The 26,344-nt window shown below is 37.2% G+C and overlaps 2 protein-coding genes across 5 annotated transcripts in view; one reads left to right on the forward strand and one right to left on the reverse strand.

Annotated features, from left to right (window-relative positions):
- Positions 1-1,908: 1,908 nt before the first annotated feature.
- Positions 1,909-11,919, forward strand: RFESD (Rieske Fe-S domain containing). Of its 2 annotated transcripts, XM_025388249.1 has the most exons (6): positions 1,926-1,968; positions 7,144-7,338; positions 8,123-8,220; positions 9,089-9,264; positions 9,361-9,395; positions 11,096-11,919. In XM_025388249.1, exons 2-6 carry the CDS (start codon positions 7,279-7,281, stop codon positions 11,360-11,362), a joined length of 636 nt encoding a protein of 211 aa, XP_025244034.1. In that variant the 5' UTR covers positions 1,926-1,968; positions 7,144-7,278; the 3' UTR covers positions 11,363-11,919. The 2 variants fall into 2 exon arrangements, with proteins under 2 accessions (XP_025244035.1, XP_025244034.1); XM_025388250.1 differs by lacking the exon at positions 8,123-8,220 and having other exon boundaries at positions 1,909-1,968; positions 11,096-11,430.
- SPATA9 (spermatogenesis associated 9) overlaps positions 7,188-26,344 on the reverse strand; it is a 31,263-nt gene continuing 12,106 nt past the window's right edge. For 2 of the 3 annotated variants that reach the window (XM_025388248.1, XM_025388247.1), the window contains 2 exons: positions 19,285-19,380; positions 13,402-13,997 (listed from right to left, as the gene is read on the reverse strand). In XM_025388248.1, the coding sequence (XP_025244033.1) occupies positions 13,707-13,997; positions 19,285-19,380 (387 nt within the window). In that variant the 3' untranslated portion in view covers positions 13,402-13,706. Of the gene's footprint in view, positions 8,216-10,364; positions 10,530-10,990; positions 11,128-13,401; positions 13,998-19,284; positions 19,381-26,344 lie in introns of those variants that run through there. The other variant, XR_003119859.1, reaches the window with a different exon arrangement.

Below are 26,344 nucleotides of genomic sequence, written 5' to 3' on the forward strand. Positions count from 1 at the left end.
TGAATACTTTTGGTAGAGATAAAAGAAAGTTTCTCTTCTTTCATCCTTCTTGTGTGCATATGCATGTATAACTACTGAGGTCTTCAGTTTATTCAAAATCAAATTTAAGGTCGATGGATGTAAGATGTGTACTTTTTTAATGTCCAGAATATGACAAAGTGAAAAAGGATTTCTAAAATGGCAAACCTTATTTAGTCCTTTGATGACAAGCTGGGGACTGCTAACACCTTCCATGTGCCAATAAAATCATTTGGGATGACTAACAGATAATGGAAATTATAATAAATCAAAATATATTTTATCTCTTTGATAAGTGATAGATCAAAACTAGATAGTTAATTTGTGTTTGGGTCAGTGAAACAAATGGCCAAAAGGGTAATGACCCTATAAAATATTATTGATCACCCTAAAACTATACTGAAAAGAATAGAATCAGAAGAAACTAGCACTGGAGGCAAATTATTCTGAGCTATTCAACTTCTTACAGGTTGAGGCTCATTTTAAAAAATGGCATTTATATAGCACACTGAGGTAAATGGACAAAGTTCCTGGGTTTCAGCTGCCCTAGGTTCACTGGGCCACCCTAGAGCCGGAGATCAATATGTCACCATACTAAATACAAGTTGTAGCGTTCAACCTGGGGTTCACACTGGAATCACTCAGGAAGTTAAAAACATATATTGAATCTGCCCACCTGCCTCCAACCCCAAATAAATCTGTGTTTTATTTTGTTGGTCTGGCATACAGACTGGGCATCACGACTTTTCAAAACTCCCAAGCGACTCTAAGGCATAACCAGGGTTAAAAACCACTGCATTGGAAGGTAGTCAAGGAAACTTTTAAAAACTTAGGCTCATCTAGTTTCCCAGCTCGGAACACAGATATGAAGGTTTGGTGGTTTTCTTTGTTGTTGTTGTCAATTCAGGGAAGTATAATGAGAAAAAAGCAAAATTGCAAAGTTCAAAATATGAAAGTGAAAACTCTCCATCTCCTCCCAAAGCAACCACTATTGTTTCTTTTGATTTTTCCAGAAAAAGTTTATATACATACCTGCATGTTTGTATTTCAAAAAATAATTTTTGTTTACATTAAAGACAGCACACCGCATATAGTATTCCATGCTTTGCCTTTAATATTCATTACATCATGGACCTGTCCTTTGAGTATACAGTACACAGCCACGAAGTAATTCACGTCTGTACTGTTGTGCTGTGTTTTATTGAACCATTCCTCCGTGTTATCACTTTAGTTATTCTGATTATTTCATTGCAAAAAAAATCCTTTTTTTTTTTGAGATGGAGTTTCGCTCCTGTTGTCCAGGCTGGAGTGCAACGGCGCCATCTCGGCTCACCGCAACCTCTGCCTCCTGGGTTCAAAGCTCTTCTCCTGCCTCAGCCTCCCGAGTACCTGGGATTACAGGCATGGGCCACTACACCCGGCTAATTTTATGTTTTTAGTAGAGACGGGGTTTCTCCATGTTGGTCAGGCTGGTCTGAAACTCCCGACCTCAGGTGATCCGCCCGCCTCGGCCTCCCAAAGTACTGGGATTACAGGCGTGAGCCACCACACCCTGCCTTAACATCCTTATACATGGATTACAAGCATCGCGAAGACCTGCAAATATTTGTATAGGGTAAATTCCTGAACGAAATCGCTGGGCGCATCTAAAATTTGAATAAATGTAATGAGACCAACAAACATCTAAAAAGTAAACTGATGCTATCCACATTTGTCAAGCACACGAGTAGGCCTGCCCGTTTGAAGGTGCTGGCTAGGCGCTGCTGGCCAGCGATCTCTATCAACCAGCGTCAGGGTTATCTGCCCGCAATGCCATAGAGGCGGTCCTGGGGGCGGGCCTTCTCCGGTCTCGTGGATGACCTTGCCCCGCCCCGTCGAGGCGCCGCGCGAGTCTGGAGCTCTGGCTCGCGCAGTAGCGTCACGCGGAGGCGGAGCGAGGACTCGGGGACAGTAAGTTCTGTTCTCCCCGCGCAGGGGGCGGGCTCGCGGGACCAGCTGCTTCCGGCTGGGCCGCGGGCGTGGACTCAGCATTCCGGCTGTGGCGGGGTTGCTGGCCTGTGGCCTTTGCTCCGGGCCGCTGCGAGGCCTGAGGCCCTCCTAGGTTTCGGTTCAGCGTTAACTGTTAACCCGCCAGAGCAGGCTTCCGCCCAGGCACAGGAGACCCACTAAGCTTGTTCACCTTGGAACTTGGGCCACACCTGAGACCTGCCACCTCAGGGGGGTATGCGGGTCGTTCTAACAAGCTTTCATGGCATTTGTGCGTTCTAAAGTATAGAAGCTGCTCCAGGCTACCGCAGCCCCGGCCGTCCTGGAGACAGTCTCTCCTGGAATCTTAGTGGAGAATTTACAGCACCTGGACAGCCACGTGCAGTCTCCAAACTGCAGGCCGTCTTTACCGAAATGTTAAACACAGCTTGAAGTTAGGCAGGATAACTGCCAGAGCTGGATGGACCTTAGAGGTGCCAGCTAACGCGCTTTGAGCTTTTTCTGCGTTAGGCCTCCTCTAAACATTTGACGTGTGTTAAAGCATTTATGTGCGTTACCCTATGTGCACCCCGATGTGGCAGGCCCTTCTTACAGTAAAAGAACTGCAGCACAGCGAAATTAAGCAACTTGCCCCAAATCACGCAGAACTGGGATGCAAACCCAGGTCTAGCTCACTCGTGATCACATCTTTGGTGACATACATAAATATCAGTACTATATATATCACCATTTTTTTTTTGCTTTGCTAAAATTTTGCTTTGCTAAAAGGTTTTTGTGTCTTCAGGGTAGTTTACTTGCAAGCCCCATGTTTTTATAAAAAAGTGGGTGCTACCTGAATAAAACTAATGCCTACCCCTTGGTGGTTTTGTGAAGACTGATGAACTATTATATTCAAAGGGTCCAAGCAGTAAGCATTTACTGAAGGACAGCTAGTTTTATCCATTATTATTCTGCCATTGAGAAACTACTAAGACATTTTTCTTCCCTGCACCTAAAAGCAAGGGTGTCAAACTTGAGATAAGCATTCTGATAATGTGTAGGCAAAGTTTCCAGACTTAGTAAAAGCACCTTAGTCATGGCTCAAGAGGAGTGACAAGTAAGTACGTTTCACTTCGTGTCTCTTTTATCTTCAGTGACTTGTGGAAATTTGAGTTACACTAAATATTTTTAAAAATTCAACTTGAATTTATTTCCTGTGTTGGAAAGGGATCTAATAGTGACTGATTATCCATTCAGCTGATTTGTAATTTTATATGGAGTTAAGCACCTTTAGAAACCAATTTTAGGGACAGGCCAAAAATTTTTCTCGACGAGAACATGGAACACAACAACTAAATTTTTCAGGGGGAAGTTTTCATCTAGCCCCCAAACTGGATGAGTCCTTTAATTTTCTGTTTCATTCAGTTAAGATTCCACTATCTTAAAGTAGACTTGAAATACATTGGGAGTTTATGAATAGTTCATCAAAATAACGATAATTAAGGTGAACACATGGGCTTTTCCTGTTGTCTGAATGGTTCATGATATTCACAATAGTAAGAATAATATGGGTGTTAAATGTAAAAAGTCATCAGATATTATAAATAGTACCATTTAAGATACATAGAGGAAACTATTATTTGACATATAAAATAATACTTTCTAAGCAAAATGCAAGGCCATAATCATAGTTCTCTGAAGCCTTTATCGTTTAGCCCCAGTCTTCTCTGCTCCTTTTTTATCAGCCCCTTCAAAGTTCACCAGTTTTTCGGGTTGGAGGCAAACCTTGCAAAGACTGTAAGTTTGTAGTGACTCAAATTTGAGAAAGGCCTGTATTTGGTTCTCATTTATTTGGGAGTTGGGAAAACATAATTAACTTTTGATATTATACTACATCTCTTGTATTTCGTTACTTTTTGATAGTACTTTTCTATTTTTTGCCTGGAAGGAAAAAAAAAGAACTGTTCATTCCTCCTTTGGTGCCAACTTTTGAAATTAGCTGTACAAAAGTCTCAAAATAGTCCATTCATGATCTATGCACAGGCACATTCTCTGAGGATAGAAAGGGCAATTTTATTCCATTTTTCTTGGGTTTGGGGTCATTTGCTACATAAATATAAATTAGGATACAACTTAAGTCTTGAAAAGAGTAATTTTAAATATAAGAAATAAGTATTTTTAGACATTTAAGAAATGTTTATTATCTCCTTGCTTTTCTTTATATATTTACCCTATAGTACATATATCCATGAATAATATACTGTTTTGTTTTGCCGCTTTTGTGATAAAAATGGAAACATACTCTGACTTTTTAAATTTTTCACTTGCAATTATGTTTTTTGAAATTAATCCAACTTGATGTAGAGATACATTTTTCACTGTTGTACAGCATTCCATTGAATGAACATACACACATTCCATTCTACTGTTGATGGGTTTTGTGTTGTTTTTGTTTTTTGCTGTCATAACTATTCTTGTGTATGTTTCCTGGTATATCTGTGCGCATTTCTGTGGCATATACCCAAAGTGGGATTATTATTATTATGTTTAACTTTACTAGGTAATGCCAAACTGTGGTAGCACAAATTTATGTTATCACTAGCAGTTCCGTATTTTCACCAATACTTGGTATAATTTTTTGTCAGCCTGGTGGATAGAAAATAGTATCACATTAATGACTTTGCTTTGCATTTCCTTTGCGTTTTCCTGCTAATGAGGTTGAATGTCTTTACATATATTGGCCATTCAGATTTCTTTATTTGTGAAATGTTTGTTCATGTCTTGCCCATTTTTCTATGATTATTTGTTATTTTTTTTACTGGCCTATAGGAGTTATTCATATATTCTGAATCTCAAGCCTTTGTCGGTTATATGTATTGCAAATTCCACATTTCTTTCTTTTCTTTTTCTTTAGCCTGTTTCCCCTTCTTTCAGTTCATTCCTTTGTCTGTTCCCATTTTTCTTATTATTATGCCTCTGTTCTGTCACAAAATGTGATGAAGGCTGCATGCCCAACTCTGAAGGTAAATACTGCCACCTGAGCAATTTATGTTCTTTGAGTACCTGCCCAAATCAAATAAAACCAGATGACCATTCAGAGACAGTATTCCTGCCTCCTGTCAGCCATAGCTAACCCAGAAAATCATGGCCCTGGTCCTCTTTGCCTTTGCTTTAAAATAATAAATTTTTCTTTTTTATTGTGAGATAATTTTTAAAAACAGCATATGTATTTTGTATCCCCCCATTTTTAAAAAAATTGGTTAGAGCAAGAATTAAAAATGCAAACTTCAGAGTGCAAATTTGACATCCCTATAATTTTCTAAGCTTGATGTGTGTGATGCTTTCCTTTATACATTGAATTTAAAGCCCCTGCCTCTCCCCATCAACACACATGCACACATGCACAAACATGCACACACATACCTCTCTATCTACACCTCTATTTTGGAGCCTAGACTTACAATGATATCGGATATTTGTCTTCCACATGGCTCAGAACTATTTCTCTCAAAATAGTGACCTATAAATTCTCTTTTTCTAAAGCTCACTCGTAACACACTAACATAGAGATTTTACTCTTAATAATTTTTGTTTTATAAACTTACTTTTTAAATGAACCATGCTCTTTTTCTTTTAACATTTTAAAACTTCCAATCAGTTATACAGGCTTAAATAAATATTTCGAGAAGCCATCAGGAAAATTCTCTGCAGAAGGCCTAAAGTCACTTGGCACTTCCATGAAAACATTTTCTCTTTTTTGGGGAAGGGACTGGCCCATAGTGTGTAACCATTCTAAACTAGGTACACTGAGGTACAAATGCCTTCTTTAAAGAAGTTGGATAGGGCCGGGCGCGGTGGTTCATACCTGTAATCCCAGCACACTGGGAGGCCGAGGCGGGCGGATCACGAGGTCAGGAGATCGAGACCATCCTGGCTAACACGGTGAAACCCCTGCCTCCACAAAAATACAAAAAATTAGCTGGATGTGGTGGTGGGCACCTGTAGTCCCAGCTACTTGGGAGGCTGAGGCAGGAGAATGGCGTGAACCCAGGAGGTGGAACTTGCAGTGAGCCGAGATTGAGCCACTGCACTCCAGCCTGGGCTACAGAGTGAGACTGTCTCAAAAAAAAAAAAAAAAGAAAGAAAGAAAAAGAAGTTGGATATATGTGTTTTTATGTAAAATGGTAACCTAAGACTTGAGTGGAATTAAAATGCAGATTCCTGTTGATCAAGAAAAGGTACATTATATTGTTTAACTTCCTGTGAAATACTACAATATTACTATATTTGAAAAAGGCATGGATGATGAAGTATCTTCCGAAAGTTAGAATATTTATTTGAAGTTGACACCTGGTTTGTAATTTTGTTAAATATTTGTAGATAAGTGTGTGTTTAATATCTTGAGCATTTCACAGCAAACTTGTTTCTTAAAAAAATATTTTTAGAGACAGGGTCTCACTCTGTTGCCCAGGCTGGAGTACAGTGGTATGATCATAGCTCACTGAAGCCTCAAACTCCTGGCCTCAAGTGATCCTCCTCCCGGGGCCTCCTAAGCAGCCAACCCTACAGGCAAGTACCAACCCACCTGGGTAATTTTTAAAAAACATTTTTATGTAGAGCTGGGTCTCGGTATGTTGCCTAGGCTGGTCTTGAACTCCTGGCAACTGATCTTCCCACCCCGAAAGTGCTGGAATTACAGGTGTGAGCCACTGGCCTGAGTCATTATTTTGATGCAAGGACAGGATCAAACCTATAACCCTTAAGCCTGTTCCTAAAAATAATATTGAGATATTTCTTAGTCTTGATTTTTTTCCCACCTTTTAATTTCTATATTTGGCCAAAAGGATACTAAAGAGTAGACTAGGGGATAAACTTTAGAAATACAGGGAAAAGAGAGTAGTAATGGTTATATTCTGAATATAAGCTCTTACTTGGATACTAATCAGTATTTGATTTCTAGGAGGGTGGATGTATAGGGAGTAAATGAACTTACAAAGAGAAAAGGGTACAGGGTAGGCCCAACTCTTTATAGAGCAACCATAGTGTCAGGACAGTTTCCTAGGATCCTTGAGTTTTCTTCATGTATTATTTATTGTTTAGTACACAGACATGACCAGCATTGGAATTTATTTGGCCTCATTGCCTGCCTTTTTTTTCTAGGTTACCACCTATTTGCAATTCAAGGAGAATATAAGATAGAGAAGAAAGCTGTGAATGAATTTCATTTGATTAGCAATAGATTGGATACTCTACTGGTCTTGTGTCTCTACAACCACTCTTCCACCTGACCCCTAAATGTTGAAGTGCTTCAAGAATTGTCTTAGACCTTCTTCCTTACATACACTTCCTCTCCAGGTGAGTCCATAGAATTCTATAACCTGGAAACTCCTCAATTTTTCTCTCTAGAAATTCTCAACTTTAGTCTCTTATATCTGGTTGCTGACTTGATATCTCTACTTGGATGTCTCTGTGATACCTTAAACTCAATATGTGAAAAATGTATATAGCTCTTGATTTTCCATCCTGCAAAAATACCATTGATTTCTTGGCCTTTCTCATCACAGTCTTTCGCACTACAGTTCACCTAGCTGCACAAACCTAAAACTTGGGAGTCATTATTTATTTTTCTATAGCATCTTCATTCTAGTTCATCAACCCAACTTCTCTGTACTATAAAATTAAAATAATGATACCTTTTTAGTAACATGGAGGATTAAAGAAGTTAATAAATAAATGTAGCCTTAGAATAGTGCCTGGCACATAGTTAACACAATATAATTGTAGCTACTGCTACTACTGTTACTATTACTTTTTCTCCCCTACAGCGTCAACCCCCTGGGGCAAACCACCATCTTTTTCATGGACCCCTAGCTTTCTGATTTCTGTGCATCCATTGTTGTTTTGCTATAATCCATTCTCCACAGAGCCGGGGCATTCTTTCAAAAAGAAATCAAGTCACACTTTCCTGCTTTATACTCTTTAGTGGCTTTCCTTTGCTCTTAGAGTAAAATCTGTACACAGCACTGCACAACCTGGCTCCTGCCTATTTACCAATCTTGCACATGATGTTCCAGTCTTCTGGAACACATTCACCAAGCCTTTTCTTTCCTTCAGGCTTTTGTATTTGCTATTCCTTCAGTATGGAATTCTCTTCCCCCAGCTGTTGGCATGTCTAGTTCATTTGCATTTTGGGCATTTCAGCTCAGCTGTCATCTCAGTGACCAGTTTTTATCTGAGGTAAGAAAATGAAAAGTTTTCATTCATACCCATCTTCTCTTGCTGTAATAGCTATCTGGTTGTGCCTGTAAGAGCCAACTATGTACTCTAGGCAAAACCAAGTGGACCACCTTAGCCAAGAGGCTGAAGACTATTCAGACAATCAAAGAATCCTGCCTTCAGCAGAAGGCTGAGAACAATGCAGATAAGAACTGAATGTTGTTTAGTGTTAAATTTGATAGGAAATAAAGGGATAGTGAAACTTAAATTTCTATGTTTTACAGGTTCTGAAATTTCCTTCTTGACCTCAAAATGAATCTAATATAACTCTATCCTCAAAGTGAGGAATCCTCCCTAATTTTGGCAGTCTTTAAGAGTCTCTAACGCAAAGTAATGACCGTCTACTTAATGTAATCCAGTATTTATGGCTGGGCACAGTGGCTCATGCCTGTAATCCCAGCACTTTGGGAGGCTGAGGTGGGTGGATTACTTGAGGTCAGGAGTTTGAGACCAGCCAGGCCAACACAGCGAAACCCTGTCTCGACTAAAAATACAAAAATTAGCCAGGTATGGTGGTGGGCTCCTGTAATCAGAGCTACTCAGGAGGCCAAGGCAGGAGAATTCCTTGAACCTGGGAGGCGGAGGTTACAGTGAGCCAAGATCATGCCACTGCACTCCAGCCTGGGTGACAGAGTGAGACTCTGTCTCAAAATAATAATAATAATAATAATAATAATAATCCAGTATTTATAAATGTTTTATGTAGCTACAGAAAGTGCCTTCATTAATCTTGAAAAGTCCAAACTATTCATTCTTATGGTTATCTCCATTAAGTTGGAACCAAATTAGTGAATACTTCTTGTAACTTTCCTTCTTTACGTTCAACTAGCATGAATCTTGATGGCTCTGCACAAGATCCTGAAAAGAGGGAATATTCTTCTGTCTGTGTGGGCAGAGAAGATGACATTAAAAAATCTGAAAGAATGACAGCTGTTGTCCATGATAGAGAAGTGGTCATTTTCTACCACAAGGGAGAATATCATGCTATGGATATTCGCTGTTACCGTAAGATTTTATTTTTCATTTGTAAAACTTTAAACCATAAAACTATCAAAATTTCAGTTTTTTAGTGACTGCAGGTAATATCTGATTCCTTTTCAGACTCAGGAGGACCTTTACATTTGGGAGATATAGAGGTATGTAAAATTAAATTTATTTTCAGCAAATTCAGCATATACATATATTCAAAACTAATTTATAGTTGGTTTGAACTATATTTTAATGCTTTGAGTATAATTTCAAGTATTCTGGGAATTCATAAGATAAATATGAGAAATATGCATATCTTTTGACCTAGCAATTATACTCTATATCTATTCTATGGCCATAATTGCACAGATGTTTAAGTATTTGTATAGGAATGATTCATTGTAGCATTATTTATTATAATGAATTGAAGGCAATTATTCATTATAATGTTTTAACAATAGGAAACTGGTTCAATAAATTATGATACAGCTATGCTGTGGAATAACTGTACCATGCAATCATTAAATTAATGAGGCAGATCTATATGGGTATGGAGAGATGTGAACAATGTATTTGTGGCTGAAAAAAGCAAGTCATAAGATAATAATCTTATGAGATCTCATTTTTTTCATCAAAAAGAATATTCGCTTTTTACTTTATACACTCTACATAATTTGATTTTTTTACAATGAGTATATATTACTTTTAAAACAAAAATATACAGTATAAATATATTTTTAAAGAAATAAACCACACGGTAGTCTTAACTGAGGAAGAAGTTGTCTTTGTGTCCTTGGATTCCAAAGGTAGTCACCTAAATTTCTTCTTTCTTCATGAAATTGGTCTCTCTCTCTAACTGATGCAAAGTACAAACTTGAACTTAGCATTCCACTTTCTCTACACTTGATAAGTGTACACACCTGTCCTCATGTTAAAGAACATATGTGTGTTTATTTTTTCTATTTTTTCCCGTTGTCCAAAACCACATATGTGAATCTTTGCTGACAGTTTTATGTAATGTAAATTATGAAAATGTGAATCTTTGCTGACAGTACAAATCAGTCACCAAATGAAAGTACGAATCAGTATTCCTGCACTTTTGGATATAGAGGGGAAAAATGAAAGCACCCACTTACATTTGTGAGCTGATAATAGTGTCATAGAATTTTCCCTAGTTTCAGTCCATAATGAGAGCTTGAAGACCTTGCTCCTCAAACTGTTGTCCATAGACCAACAACTTTGGTGTCACATGGGAGCTTTTTAGACATGCAGAATCTTGTCACCCCAACCCCTTAGACGTACTACATTTAAACAGAGAGATATACATTGAAACCAGATCCAGGTGCTTCCTGCGTTTGAGAAGCACTTCACCAAGACAGTTAAAAAGTTGAGAATTAACTACTTTGGATCACAGATTGCTCTTCTATTATCATATGCACTCATGCCTTTAGTAACTCCTTTTGAATTTATATCCGAACCTTACAATTCTTCTAGAAGCTAGTGAAAATTCCAGAAGCTAGTGAAAATTCCTATAGAAGCACTTGAAGTCCTTGCCCCATTTCTGTCAAGGAGGTGACATTAACATCTGATAGATAACCGCACAGCTGCAGTCACATGTTTTAGTTGCCTGAGCATGTCAGTCTTCTGATAGAGCTCTAACTGCCTTTCTAATCAACTGTAAAAGAGCTTGATGACTCTTCTCAGATTAGGATCTGCTTTATGCTGTATAATTTGTAAATAGGAGGAAAAAAGAAAAGCTAACCTGTTTTTTAACCTGGTTCTTCTGCAGCAGATTCTCTTCAGAGTCTATGGTGTATCACGAACATTTGACATGTCAGAATATTAAATGAGTTATTCTCTTCCCCAGGATTTTGATGGACGACCGTGTATAGTTTGCCCCTGGCATAAATACAAAATTACTTTGGCAACAGGAGAAGGTCTGTACCAGTCTATAAACCCTAAAGATCCATCAGCAAAACCCAAGTGGTGCTCCAAAGGAGTAAAGCAAAGGATTCACACAGTGACAGTAGACAATGGGAATATTTATGTGACTCTTTCTAGTGAACCTTTTAAGTGTGACTCTGATTTTTATGCCACTGGAGACTTCAAAGTAATTAAGAGTTCTTCTCGATAAAAAAAAATATATAGAAATGAAAAATATTGTGTATGCTTGAAAACATTTTTAGAATAACTGCTTCAGTTTTAAAGGTGATGAAATTTTTCAACATAGGCACAACTATTTAAAACTCATATAAATTTGAGAGGTTTAAGAGCACACATACTTAGTATGATGTAAGGATTATCAGGATCAATAGAATACATTTTATCTAATCTTCTGGATTAATTAGAACCTGAAGGTTATAGGTTTAGGATGTTCTGTTTAAGAAGGATGAAAATAAATTTGGATTAAACAAATAATAGGTAAAAATTAAGGTTTAGTAAGAAAATTTTTTAATTTAATTTTTAAAATAGGAAAAAATCCCTGTTTGATGTAGCAGACTTAATTCTGAAAAAGTTTTAATATATACAAAGTAGACTATATAATGAACTTCCATCACTCAGCATTAACAGTTATCAGCATTCTTCCATTCTTGTTTTATTTATACCTCTATGGATTCCCTACCTCTTCTATTTGATTGTTATTTTTACATTTTTAGGTAAAGTTTAAATACATTGAAATGTTCACATCTGAACTGTACAACTTTCCCAAATAACATAGCAGACTTTTTATACTTTAAAAATACCTCCAAAAATGAGATAAGTTTACCTGCTGAACTTGAAAATAAGAAACTTAACCGCTGTGCTAGACATCAAAACCAAATAAACCTTGGCTTAGTTTCTCTATGATCAAGGCAGATCTTGAAGTAAGGAAGCCAGACACAGCTGCTGCCCAGCCATGAGAGATGTAAAATCTCCTATTCAGTGAGCCAGTGTACTTCGAATGCCTATATGAAATTTTCAAATAAAGGTTTTTAAAATTTTTTTAGAACTTTATGTGAATGTATGTACAACTAAGTGTCTCCTATAAATATTATAGAGAGGAGATCTAGGGTTTTGTTCCTTGGAGTTCCCAGGCAAGGTTGATGTTCAGCTGGTTCACCCTGGTTTTATCATGTCAGTTATTTATGGTCAGTACTGTTCAGTTACCTGGTGCTCATACCATACTAGCTGTAATGTATTTAAAATAACACCCCAGACACCCACCATGCAAAAATCAGCAGCACATAGTGGTGATTTTTGCATCGTCAGTGCTCACGCAAAAATCACCACTATGTGGGACCAGAAATAGCCAAAATGAGTAGATGATGTATTCAGAGTGAGAAGAACTTTTTGTCAAGATTGGAACCTATTCGCAAAGCACAGTAATACGTTTAGAGGAGGAGAATTACATTAAGAATCTAAATCTAATACTTAACATTCTAAGGAGCTGACCTGGACTCTTTCCCTTGGTTATTATAAAAAGAGTAAATGAATAAGGTCTATATAGTAAAGACTCTGCTTACAGGGACCTTTGCTGCATATTATTACACTTCCTTTTCTGTTGGAGTATGGATAGCATGAGTAGCACTTGGTCCTCATTTCTCAGACAACCAACGAACCAGACTTGTGCTTTTTATAGATACTGTTTGTGGCAGCAACTACTCACTAAGTACAGAAAATATACTGTCTCTCAGGAAGGTACATCCCAGTCTATTCTATCATGTGATAATCCTTCAATGCCCAGGCAGGTCTTAACACGTGTCCAGAATATAAAATATATAGAAGAAAATCAAAGTACTTTCTTCAGGCAAAAACTGTAGCCCTGGTTTGCAGGAATAATTACAGAAATATTTTCTCGTAAGAGCCACTGGGAATAATGAGTAGTGTGCACTTGATTTTTCATTCTAAATTTGTATCTCTAAATGTAGAAATAAAAAATATCATATCATGTACTGTCTTCATATACAGAAATCTTCTCATCACATTTGTAAATATTTTGTTTTATAAATTTATGACATCTGTGAATTGCAAATCCTTCATAACTTTACAAGTGATTTACAAAATAATAATAGGCAGACTCAAACTCTCCAGTCTGCATATAAAAAATAATTATCCTTTTATTTTGATATGCAGCATCTTGATAGGGCTTTTTTTTTTTCTCCCAAGTAAAGAATTAGACTCTCAAAACAAGTCTTTAATAAAAACATTAATGTATTATAAATATGCTTATATTATAAACCACAGTGTAAAGTCTCACCCACCAAAGGATGGATTTTCTTGTTCATTAAAAGTATATAGTCAGTACCTATATTCCACATCAATATTCATTTTATTTACTCTATCATGTAAATACTAGAAAATGACATGTTAATAGTAGCCTCCTCTTTTTTTTAAGAAAGCAGAGCAAGTCAGAATATGTAAACTAGACTCTGAGTTTTGTCAGATGAAATGTGCCATTAAATAGATAACTCTTAGGTTCTGTTCAGTGATATCTGTATTCAGATTTGCTCATTCATTTCAGCTGATTGGTCAAACACAGAATGTAAAACTTGGATCTTATTACTCTGCTTATTAGCAAGAAGCTTGGGGTAATCTGAAATGTCTGGCTTCTCCGGCAGTGACCTGTAAGGTTTTGCTTTGATTTCACCTTCAGCAAACATAGGCTCCGAAAGCACAGGCTCAGAAAAGGCTTTTCTACAATTTTCACTCTCCTCTCTGTTTTGCCTTATGGATTCTTCTTCCTGGAAGATGTTCTTTATCTTCTCCAGCACAGCATTAGCACAGACCGCCTATACAATAAAAATAGTTTGAAAAGTAAAGTTTCTTTTTAAGCTACTAACCACAGAATAAAACATACAATATAGTGTTTCACATAAAGTCATTTAATCTACATAATCTAATAAAAAACACTTCTTTTCAGGACCTGCAGGCACATAATATAATAAGCATTGCAAGATTGTTCTAAATAATACAATCTAGAGAGCAATTTAAAACCTAGTATGCTTCCCATAAATATGTTTTACATCTTTTCCCCCGATTCATTAGATGTTTTGCATCTTTATTCTCTTGATGTAATTACATGAAACATTTTCTGAGAGATGGAATTTGTCCTCCCAAACATGTTTTTCTCAAAGAAGTTCCTTTAATTTTCTTCCCCCTAGACTTTGCTTATACTTACATGTACAATGAAAGGACATCAACATATCAGTAAGAATTTAGTAAGCTACTATCAATGGTTTCTGAGCAAATATGTGATCACCATCCCCTCCAAAACTGCCACTCAGTACTTTAAGGAGAGGAGTGTCAAAAATAAAACAGAGAAAAATAACTTCAAAAATTCAGAATCACTAAGGACTGCATTAATTAAACTTACTCTGTAAGTTTACTAATGATGAAGATGATGATGATGCTAAGTATGTAAGGCAAGCAATGAGAACAGAAAATTTATGAAATATGAGAAGACTTAAACTAGTTTATTTCACCAAAAAAATGCCTCAAGGTAATATAAAGGATTATAAACACATACAAGGTTTCCTAAATTAGAGGTAATAGCCAAAGGATTGAGGTCCTCAAGCTTGAACAGCCTCAACTTCCTCTTGCCCTCCTGCCTCCTGCCTCCTCCTCCTTGCCTGCCTCTCACTATAGAATTGAGGAACACAGACAGTTTTCCTCACTTCCCTTCAGTTGGTTCATTAGCTATCTTGTAGCTAATGAAATAAAATGATGTCTGCTGGGAAGTAACTCAGAAAGGATTTTTGGAAAAGTTTTTCCTCCTGTATAGACTGTCTTTTCCCTCTCTCTCTCTTCCTCTTCCTGCTTTGAACACTGATGTGATGCTTGATCATGAGGCAACAAACCTAAGGACTGAAAACAAGTTTTTAGAAGAAAAAGAGGGAAAGACCCCGTTGTCTTAGGCTTTTAGGGCTGCTGTAACAAAATACCATGAACTGAGTAGCTTACAATAGAAATTTATTTCTCACAGTTCTGCAGAGTGGGAAATCCGAGATCAAGGCACTGGCAGATTCAGTATCTGGTGAGGGCTGGTTTTCTATGTCCTCATATGGTGGAAGGGACAAGGCAGCTCTCTCAGGGCTCATTTCTAAGGGCACTAATCCCATTCCTGAGGACTCTGTTCTCATTACCTAATCACCTCCCAAAGGCTCCACCTGCTAATACCACCACCTTGGGGTTAGATTTTAACGTAAGAATTTGGGGGAAGCACAGACATTTAGACCGGGGCTTTGATAATATTTTGGACCTAACTGTACAAACCTGGGAATTGCCTAACTCCTAACTTCTAATTAAGATATTTAGGTGTTTTTATTGATTAAGGTACTGTCATTCAGATATCCTTTGTTACTTGCACTTTTATGTATCCAAACCCGGTGCTAGAAACTTTTAAAGTCATGACCTTTAGCTGTAAACAGCCTCATCCATTTATCCCAAATACGATCATTTTTTATGAATGTCATGTTGTGAAAAAGATTGGAAAGTTCTGTCCTATTTGAAACATTCTCTCTTCCCTCACCAACAAAAAATTCTATCTGTGCACATTCTAACCACCTTTTTTCCCAGTCTCAGAAAATGAACGGTCTTGATCAAGGTCAATATCCTTCTATATTTGTTTTTAACCTACATCCTACCATCTTCTCTGTCAATTATTCCTTGTCTCTTCAGCCTCTTTACTCTTGACTGGCTCTTCCCCTGCAATCTATAACATGCTTGAGTATCTTCCATCCTAAAATTTAAAAACTAAAAATCTCTGAAAATCTGCTTCTCTATTGACTGCTACACACTCTCTCTTCTTAGTTAAACCAGATTCTGTTTCCATGTTATTACCTTCTGTCACTCTGAAACCTGCTTATTTCCGTCTTCGTTTTCCAGTTATGCTGCTGAAATAATTTTCGAGATGGTTAACCTCGACATCTTTACTACTGTATCTAATGGACACTTCAAATCTTCATTTTACTTGACTTTTCTGCTTGTATTTGACACTTAACTACTGACAACATCCTGAGTCTCTATTTCCTTGGCACTATTTCTCCTGATTTTCTTTCTGCCTTTCTGATTGTTGCTTCTTGTGTCCCAAATGGATTCTTTTTTAGCTTACCTAAATATTGCTGTTCTTCATATTTCTGTTGACTTACCACCCTTTTCTCTTGACATGATTCCACTCATAGGACATTAACATCTAACATATATATTGTTTTCAGAACCAAAATTCTAACCCTGACCTCTCCCAGGCCTTAGATACATATATGACCAGTTATCAGATCATCAAAAATTTGTTTCTATTACCTACTTACAAAGTTCATGGCATGACAAATTGTGTGAGATGATTTCAACAGCCTTTGAGAAACTGAAATCTAATTTTTGTGTTAGTCTAGTTTTTATTTCCCCATAGACATGTCATCCTGTTCATTTTGTGCAATGTATTTGCATCCTAGCTTAGTTGAATGCCAATTTTGTGTAAGTTTCACATTTAAGATATTGAATACTTCTTGAAAATTTAAAACAGTGGCAAAATAGTTGATAAATTTAGTTTTGTAAAAACTGAATTAATACATTTAAAAGTAAGTTCTACCTTTTTTCAAGGGTATTTAGCTATTCTTGACCCTATGTACTTGCCTGTATATTTTAGATCTAGTCCACTTACACACACACACACACACACACACACACACACACACACCTGCTTGGCTCTTAATTGGGACTTCTTTTATGTTTTAATGTGATATAAAATATTAACAGAAATGTGTAAGAATGCTAACAAAAAAACCATAAAAATTATTAAAAGAAATTAAAGAAGACCAAAATAAATAGAAGGAATAGTACGTTCGTGAACTGGAAAGATAACTTATTCTCCCAGTTATTAAGATATATTATAAAGGTCCTGTAATTAATACAGTGCTCAGTTGGTGGAAGAATAGACAAATAGACCAACTGAATAGAACAGAGAATCTATAAACAGACCCATATAAAGGACACTTGATTTATGGGAGAAAAAAAAAAAAAAGTATTCTAGGACAATAGGAAAAGGGCTTTTTTTAAAGAAAAAAATAGATTAATTGGATACTCATAGGGAAAAATTTGACTCTTACCTCATATTAGTTCAAGATGGAGTATAAATCTAAAGGTGAGAGGTAAACTAATAAAGCTTCTAGAATATAACAGAGGAGAATATTTTCATGATGTTAGGTGTAAGTCAAGATTCTCTTTGACATAGAAAGCACTTAACATAAAGGAAAAGATTAATAAATTGGATGACATTAAAATTATGATTTGCTTTTATTTAAGACTGGATCTCACTATTTTGCCTAGGCTGGTCTCAAACTCCTGGGCTCAAGGTATCCTCCTACTTCAGCCTCCCCCATCAGCCTCCCAAGTAGCAGGGATTATAGGCACACACCACCATGCCTGGCTAAGAATTTCTTCTTTAAAAGACATTGCTAAAAGAATGAAAAGGCAAGTCAAAGAATAAATTTCTCCATATGTAATCAAAAAAGGCTCCTAGAATATGTTTTTTAAAGTAAAAATCAAATTTTTTTTAAAAAAAGGTATCTCAATAGAAAAGCAAGAAGAGGGCCGGGCGCGGTGGCTCAAACCTGTAATCCCAGCACTTTGGGAAGCCGAGACGGGCGGATCACGAGGTCAGGAGATCGAGACCATCCTGGCTAACACGGTGAAACCCCATCTCTACTAAAAAATACAAAAAACTAGCTGGGCGTGGTGGCAGGTGCCTGTAGTCCCAGCTACTCGGGAGGCTGAGGCAGGAGAATGGCGTGAACCTGGGAGGTGGAGCTTGCAGTGAGCCGAGATCTGGCCACTGCACTCCAGCCTGGGTGACGGAGCCAGACTCCGTCTCAAAAAAAAAAAAAAAAAGAAAAGAGATTTTAACAAATTCACAAAGAGGATATCCAAATGTCCAATTAATATATGCAGAGGTACTCAATCTCATTAATAATCAAGGAGATGCAAATTAAAACCACAATGTGATAATACTACATTCCCACAAAAATGGCTAAAATGCAAAAGATTGACAATACTGTCAGTAATGATGCAGAGCAACTGGGACTTTTATAAAATCTGAGATTTGCGTTAATTGTTAAAAAACCACTTTAGAAAACTCTTTGGTAATATCTACTAGGTATCAGCACATGCATACCTTATGACCTAGCAGTTTCACCAAAAGATATGTACAGGAATATTTATAGCAACCTTATTCATAGTAGCCAAAACTGGAAATAAACCAAATGTCCATCAGGAGTAGAATGGATAAATAAATGTTGATACAGTCAATCAGTTGAACACTGTACAGCAGTGAAATGAGCAAGCTACTGCTACAGGCAATGAATGATCTTAAAACAGTGTTGGGCAAAAGACAAACACAAAAGAATATGTACTATATGACTTTATTTATATAGAATTCAAGCAGTCAAACTATCAGTAGTATTACAAGTCAAAATAGTGATATCCTATATAGGAAAGGGAAGTGATTGTGGGAGGCAAGAAAGAGGCTCCTGGAATTATGGTAATGTTTCTTGACCTGGGTAGTATAAAGATTAATAGATTTTGTGATAATTCATTAAGCTGTACACTTTCCTTTTTGTGTGTTATAGTTTTTTTAAGTGGCTATTAAAAGAAAATAAAACCCTTATAATATAAAAAATCTTTTACATTTTTCTCATGCACGCATTTGTCATCCAAAATACACTAGTACCTGTGTTCCCCAAAGTGAGAGACCCCAAATGACAGAATACTGAACTTTAGCCAGCCATGGCACAATGGCTGAAACAAAACAACTCTAGCTAAATGAAAGTAAAACTAAATTTCTTGATCAAAATATGCAAGTGGTAATAATAAACTTTATAAAAAAATTTTTTTAGTTATTTAAGCAAACTGTTTTTTGGTAGATTGACCTGGCTTATCAGAAAAGGAAATTTTAAAAATTGTTTTGTGTAATGAGACTGTGAATGGCAACATGAAATATTGTACACTATACTATTGCACAGTATTATTAACATTACATAAGATAAGTAGATTTATTTCTAGATTCTAATAATTTTCTTAACTTACCAAATAAATTAGTGCTGCATATGAAGCATATATTATGCTAGTTAAAGCAGTCTTTGCTGGAAAGGAGATGATTTCAAACAAAGAACCCTTTCTGACCTGCAAAAACAGAAAAGATTTTCTTAATAAACAAACATTTTGAATGTTTCAATGTCATATTTTACAATGTTACTGTAAAATGAGATTTTTTTTTTTTTCTAAAGAAAGTCATCTACTTTAGACTATCTGGGCTTTTTCACATTGTGAAAATTGTTTACTTTTCCTTTTTTAACAAGAAGACACTTTCTTGTGCTAATCAAAACCTGTGACAAATCTGTAAAAATCTTGCATTTCTGCGATCTAAATGACTAACTTCACACAATTACCAACCGTGCACACTAGGAGGTGCTGCTGTGCATATGAGAAAAACAGTCTTTCCTTTGTTCAAATTCATGTAATCATTCTTTACTAATTATTCACAACCTCAGGTAAACAGCAATCAAAATAATAAGCTTTTCCTAGAGATTAATGACCTGCTTGGAAATGTTAATCATGAGACTGCTGAAGGCCAGCATTCACCTTAGATGATCATTAAGCTTCAGAAAATGTTCTGTGCTCATATGCAACAGACTCTCATGAAACACAGAGAAGTTTAACACCAATAATGAAGTTGCCTCTCCTGTGTTTCTAGTTTCTGGCAGTAGGTGTACCGGCCTGAAACATATCATCGTAACATATTCAGTTTATACTGTCTCATGGGTCACCTCTGTTGCCTTGAGCAGGGTATGAAATGAGGACTTCAGGAAAAACATTCCCTTTCCACTCAGCAGTGAAGTGGCAGTTAGCCAGGCTCCTCTGAAGTATGAGCCAAGCAACTCAATGGCTTCAATGAACTTCCAAAAGGTACAGGCTGTAGCTGATAAAATCATATAAATGCATGGTAAAAACATGCACATAATGTTCATTAGACAGCGTTCATGAAAGAGTTATAACAATGAAAAAACCAAAACAATCAATGATTCCAGAATAGTTAGGAAAATTATGTTATATCCACTCAGTGGAATATTATGCAATCTTTTTATTTTTTCAAACTTTTTATGTATTTTTAATTGACACATTGTAATGGTACATATTTAAGGAGCACAATTTGATGTTTCCATAGAAATCTATGTTATATAATGATCCAATCAGGGTAGTTAGCATCTGTATCACATTGTGCATTTATCATTTCTTTGTGGTGAGAATGTTAAAAGATCCTCTCTTCTAGCTATTTTGTAATACACAATATTTTATTATTAGCCATAGTCACCCTACTGTGCAGTAGAACACCAGAATTTATTTTTCCTGTCTAGTTGTAATTTTGGACCCATTTAACAACCTCTCACCATCCTTCCCTTTTCCCCTTTCCCCACCCAGTCTCTGGGTAACCACTGTTCTCCTCTCTGCTTCTATGATATCAACTTTTTGTTGTTAAGATTTCACGTGTGGGTGAGATCATGTGGTACTTGTCTTTCTGTGTCTGGCTTATTTCATTTAACGTGATCTCCAGATTCATCCTTGCCATCACAAATGACAGAATTCTTTTTGATGGCTGAATAGTATTCAATTGTATATGTAAACCACATTTTCTTTATCCATTCACCTGTGGTTGGACACGTAGGTTGATTCTATGTGTTGGCTATTGTGAATAGTATGCAGCCTTTTAAAAGGTACTTCTGGGCCGGGCACAGTGACTCACACCTGTAATCCCAGCCCTTTGGGAGACCGAGACAGGTGGATCACCTGAGGTCAGGAGTTTGAGACCAGTCTGACCAACATGGTGAAACCTCATCTCTACTAAAAATACAAACATTAGCCGGGCCTGGTGGCGCATGCCTGTAATCCCAGCTACTTGGGAGGCTGAGGCAGGAGAATCGCTCGAACCTGGGAGGCAGAGGTTGCAGTGAGCTGAAATCATGCCATTGCACTCCAGCCTGGGCAACAAGAGTGAAACTCCATCTCAAAATAAATAAATAAAAGGTACTTCTGAAGAACATATGATAACCTTTTGCTGAACGAACATTTATATGGCACTGTCTACCAAGTCCTGTTCAATGTACTTTATAAGTATTCACAATTCTTAAAACAATCCTATGAAGTTGGTATTATTATTATCCTCATTCCACAACTGGAAAGCAGAAAAAAGAAAGGTAGGCAACTTGCCCCTGGTAATATAGCTGGTAAGTAGCAAAGTGAGATTTAAACTGGAAATGGTACTCCAGAGCCCAAGCTGTTAACCTGATCATCAAGCTATGCTGCCTTGGGATACCCTACTGCTCATGAAGAGTGGTAAAGGACTGCATTACAAGGATGGACTCTGGAGTAAATAGATGTAGTTAATCTCTAGTCCCAGAGTTCTTGAGTAATGAAATCTTGGACAAATTAATTCTTCCTCTAAGCTTTGGTTCTCTCATCTCCAAATTGAGAATAATTGCTGTAAAGATAAATAAGAAAATACTTTTAAAGTTTTTAGTAAAATGTGCATGGGTACCAGTAAGGGACATTATTAGTCCCTTATTAGAGAGGGAATGTTAGTAATAGTAATAATAGAAAAAGATCAAGGTTCAAAATAGTAAGTACAAGTATTATTGATTCCATTTATATAACATGTAAAACCAAGCCAAACTAATCTATGCTTTTGGAAAAAAAGGAAATGATTATCCTAGCAAGAGTGAGAGTTAGTGACTATAAGTCAGCATGAGAAGATTTCTTGAGTGCTGCTTACCAAGATTTTCATAGATGTGTTCAATCTGAAAATTTATGGAGCTATACACTTAATTTGTGCACTATTCTGTATACTTCAGTATAAAAGCTTAAAAATTCTATGTCCAATGTTTATATGATTAAAATAAACACAACATTGCATAGAAGAAGTTTGGACAGAAATGCACCAAAATTTTAATTGCTGTTATGATTTAGTTATGTTACTTTGTATAGTTAACATTTGTAGAACACTCATTACATGCTAGGTTCTGTTCTACTGGCTTTCCTTGCATTGTCTCATTTTATCCTCTAACAAACCTATGAAATAAGAACACAGGTTCAGAGAAATTAAATTCTTTCTTGTTTTCTATATTTTCTATGTTAAGTTCAAAGTACATAAGGTATTTTTGTAAATGAAATTATTAAAATATGTCTACATCCTGTTCTAGTATTCTCAGTGTTTGCTTAGTGCTGCCACTACTGAATGCAGAACAAAATTGCCCACTGCAATTTCCTTCTTCCCTCTTAAGTGATTTACAGAACAAGGAAACCAAGAATAGGATCTAGCCTAGTAGCTAAGAGTGGGGGGTGGGGTGCTGGGGGTTGGGGAAAGGCTGTTTTCTTTCTTCCTCCTTTCTCTTCGGGCCATACTAACTCCTACATGTAGAGATAGGTAGGGAAAGTTTCTGCCACCTCCCTCCATAGGTCACCTGCAGTATTTCCCAGAATTCCTGGCTTCTGGAAAGAGTTTCCAGGAATGAAGCAGCTGCTGCTTTTTCTCTCTTGCTAGAAGAATCAAATTGATAGTATGCCTTTGAATCCTACTTTTAGCTACATGGAGACAAACATACAAGTAGAGAGCAGACTCTCTAGGAGGAAGAAAAGCAGATATACCTCCTAGCAGGTGAAAAGGTTCTTGAATTTGTGAATATATGAACTCATAGTGGGAGGTCCATGTTCAATCATTGGTAGGCCATATACAATAAAAATAAAAGTGGTGTTGTATGGGTTGGATCTGTGTCCCCACCAAATCTCATGTTGAAATGTAATACCAAATCCCTGAGGCCTCCCCAGAAGCTGATGCTGCCATGCTTCCTGTACAGCCTACACAACCATGAGCCAATTAAACCTCTTTTCTTCATAAATTACCCAGACTCAGGTATTTCTTTATAGAAGTGCAAGAATGGACTAATACGGGTATCTACATGAGAAATTATTCTTTCCGTTTTATTACATCTTTCTTTCTCAGGTTTTGTCCTTCACCTAAAAGTAATTAAAGCTGATTAGTTTCAAAATAAGTTATGTACTTGATATATGTTATGCTTCTGAATAATTAATCTTTATATTGTTTAAAGGTCATTTTAAATTATTTTAATGCTTTTAATAATTACTTTTTATTCCTGTAACAAGAAAATATATTTCCTCCAAAATATATGTGGTTACTGGCAAGTAGCCATTTTTCAACTTTATGACTCACTTAACAAACATGTTTTTCATATTATAAACCATGCTGTTTCATTTTTGTCTTGCTTTGAGCAGGAATAGTATACTGTAAAAGCTAATATAAAAAACAGGAGAAATTTAGTAAGTGGCAGTCTTTAGATGATCTTGGCCTATTTCAAAATTTTTATCTCAACCTTGTTATATAATTTCACTTTATGTGCATATTTGAGTTAAAAAATATCTTGGTATCAGTGTTATGTTCATACATTTCTTTTTAAATTTGGTCATGTAAAGCGTAAAATATATGGATATTTGAGCAGTAAAAACATTTTGAACCTTTAACTCAACTTTTTCCACATAATTTTGACTGCTTTATCTCATAAAAGAAGGATGTGTGTTCATCTTATTTTCACTATTAAGATAAATCACACAAAAAAGTCAACAGTGAGCAGTTTAGAAAGTAAAGATTCACTTATACATGACCTGAAGGTTGGAGAATTACCAGGCCCCATATAGTTTACATTGTCCAAAACCACCCTGATGAGAGTTACAAGGGGAGTCATAGGGGAAATTCTAACTCTCAGACAAATGTTGCAGGAAACACTGACTGCTACTTACAGAGAGGTCCAGGAAAAAAAGTATTCCTGTAAGTTTGGAAAAGCTACACGAATGTGTCTTTGCTTAGCAACTTACAACACCTTTGAATACAGGAAAGACTCCTGACTTTAAAGAAAGCTACCTGAATTTATTAACCCCAGTATTAACAGTCTGTAGAACATTGTTCTTAAGCAAGTTTTTAATCCAGTGGTCCTGTAAAGACTCAAATGTCCTAATCCCTTTGCCAAAGTGGCGGAGTACTGTATGTCTTCAAGAGCCCAGGAGTTCTACTATCTAGAAAATATCCTCTTTCCCTGGGTCTAGATTATACCAGCCAAGTTAGCCTCATGGCAGGCCCAAGTAGGACCTATAGAACTTCCGGATATTTATGAGGTTTATAGTTTAAACCCCAGATTGGAGTCTAACTTAGAGGATGGGGTAAGGAAGAAACTTTACGTAGATACGTTTCTGATCCTTGTGTTCCTGAAAAAAGAACACAAGTTCACTGGGATCCACCTACAGTCCAGGCATTGTAAAGGCTGAGGATTTTCTTCACTTTGGTCCCTATCTTATACCATGCCACGATGCATATACAAAGTAGAAACAGTCAACTCTAATGCCATTATAGGGATGAGTCTATCACAGGAAGAGCTCTTGGTCCTGTGGCCCTGCATTGGCCTGCCAGAGTCAACAACGATGTCTGGGAGCTGACGTGTCTTGGCTGAAGTCAACATTCAAGGCGATTATCTAGGTCACTGCAGCCTAGAGCAGCTGCGGGTTCCACTCAGGCAGGCAGCTCACAAGACTAAGCAGATGCACCATTCTGTAAGTACTGGCACTGGAGATGTTGAAAACTACCAGGAAATTCTCCACTAAGAGTTTTCCATTCCTGAAGCTTTTTATAGAACTAGCTACAATTCTGTCACTGCAGTCTCAGTCCTGTAGAACCTGGAGGGGTTTGAGGAATAATTTTACTCAGCATCCAGAGAGCCAGGTCCAAAAGAACCCTCTTCTAACAAGGTGGCCAGCTGGAAAGGCTTGACCCCAACCATCTGTGCACATGTCACAGGCCATTAGAATCGCTTTAGGCCATTCCTGTTGGTTGGGTCTTTGGGAGGCTTCTATTTGGCACAACATTTCAATACGCTGTGACATATTAAGCATGCTCTAGAGCTGAACATCCGATCAGAAAGTCCCGGGTGGATGGTAGGGGGAGCTCCTGAGCCAGTGTCCGTTCTTCACCTTGAGGAGACCATTACTGGATGCTGCATCTCAGAACTCCCCATGTCAAAGAGCTGAAACACTATTCTAGTTATTGTTTGTGTCCTAATGAAAATGTTAGTCTATTTCTTTGTTTCCAAAGGAAGTCACCTGGCCTCACTGGTATTCTCAGCCATATAATAGAGAGTTTTGGGAGAGCTATTTAAGGTGCCCCAGCTACCAATGCATTTTTTCATCATTTGTCATCCACAAAACAGTGACCAGACAGAACACATCCAGAAGGTATTTGAAAGATACCTTCAGATAAGTTAACCAGGCCACTTACCTTCTTACAGCTAAGTTTTCCTAGAGTTCTATCTTTCATGCGTCCACAAAGCATATCCCCTTGCATAGTCCTTCCAGCTTTCACCCCTTTTACTTCCCCACACAAAGCTCCATCTGAGACAGGCAGTTTGACAGTTCTTAAAGGAATTCACACTGGAATCCACTCTGGGTAAGCTGAACTCTGTCTGATGTGGCTTCTCCATACTACTGCACTTTCCTCTCAGCACACTCTGGTACCATGGATACACTCCATTTACAGACCAATCCATTGACCTCTGCCACAATTCATACATTCCTGTTGTGGCTTTGACTCTCCAGGCCATTGTCCTCATAGTCAGTTCTGTTTCTGTCCTCACTGAGCCTTTGAGATTTGAGACACATTGTTTACTACAACTTAGTTTTCCCTCACTGGCAATTCTGATTATCAACCCTAGCTACTGTATATTCCCCACGTAAACCTTCTTCCTAACCCCCAGCCCTCAAGGAGGACCCTGGAACCTGTGACCTGGGACTGTTCTCACTTGTCTCACTCTAGCCATATGGAACTACTTATCTTCTCCAACTAAGTCATGTTCTCTCTCACCTCAGTATCTTCATATATACTGTTCTTTTCTTGGAATGATTCTCCTACTTCTCATCTGGCTAATTCCTCCTTCAAGACTCAGATACAGTATCCTATCTCTAGAATGTCTACATGGACCACTCTTTGGAATTATATGTCTCTTCTTGATGCTTCTGTAGTGTACTTTCCATACTC

This window comes from Theropithecus gelada, chromosome 6 (assembly GCF_003255815.1).
Source record: "Theropithecus gelada isolate Dixy chromosome 6, Tgel_1.0, whole genome shotgun sequence".
Classification (NCBI taxonomy): Eukaryota; Metazoa; Chordata; class Mammalia; order Primates; family Cercopithecidae; genus Theropithecus; species Theropithecus gelada.

Excerpts from the sequence above, each read along its gene's own strand:
- RFESD (XM_025388249.1), top strand. The coding sequence starts at position 7,279 with ATGTTGAAGTGCTTCAAGAATTGTCTTAGACCTTCTTCCTTACATACA. Across the intron at positions 8,221-9,088 it reads GTGACCAGTTTTTATCTGAG|CATGAATCTTGATGGCTCTG; the intron begins GTAAGAAAATGA and ends ACGTTCAACTAG. Across the intron at positions 9,265-9,360 it reads TATGGATATTCGCTGTTACC|ACTCAGGAGGACCTTTACAT; the intron begins GTAAGATTTTAT and ends ATTCCTTTTCAG.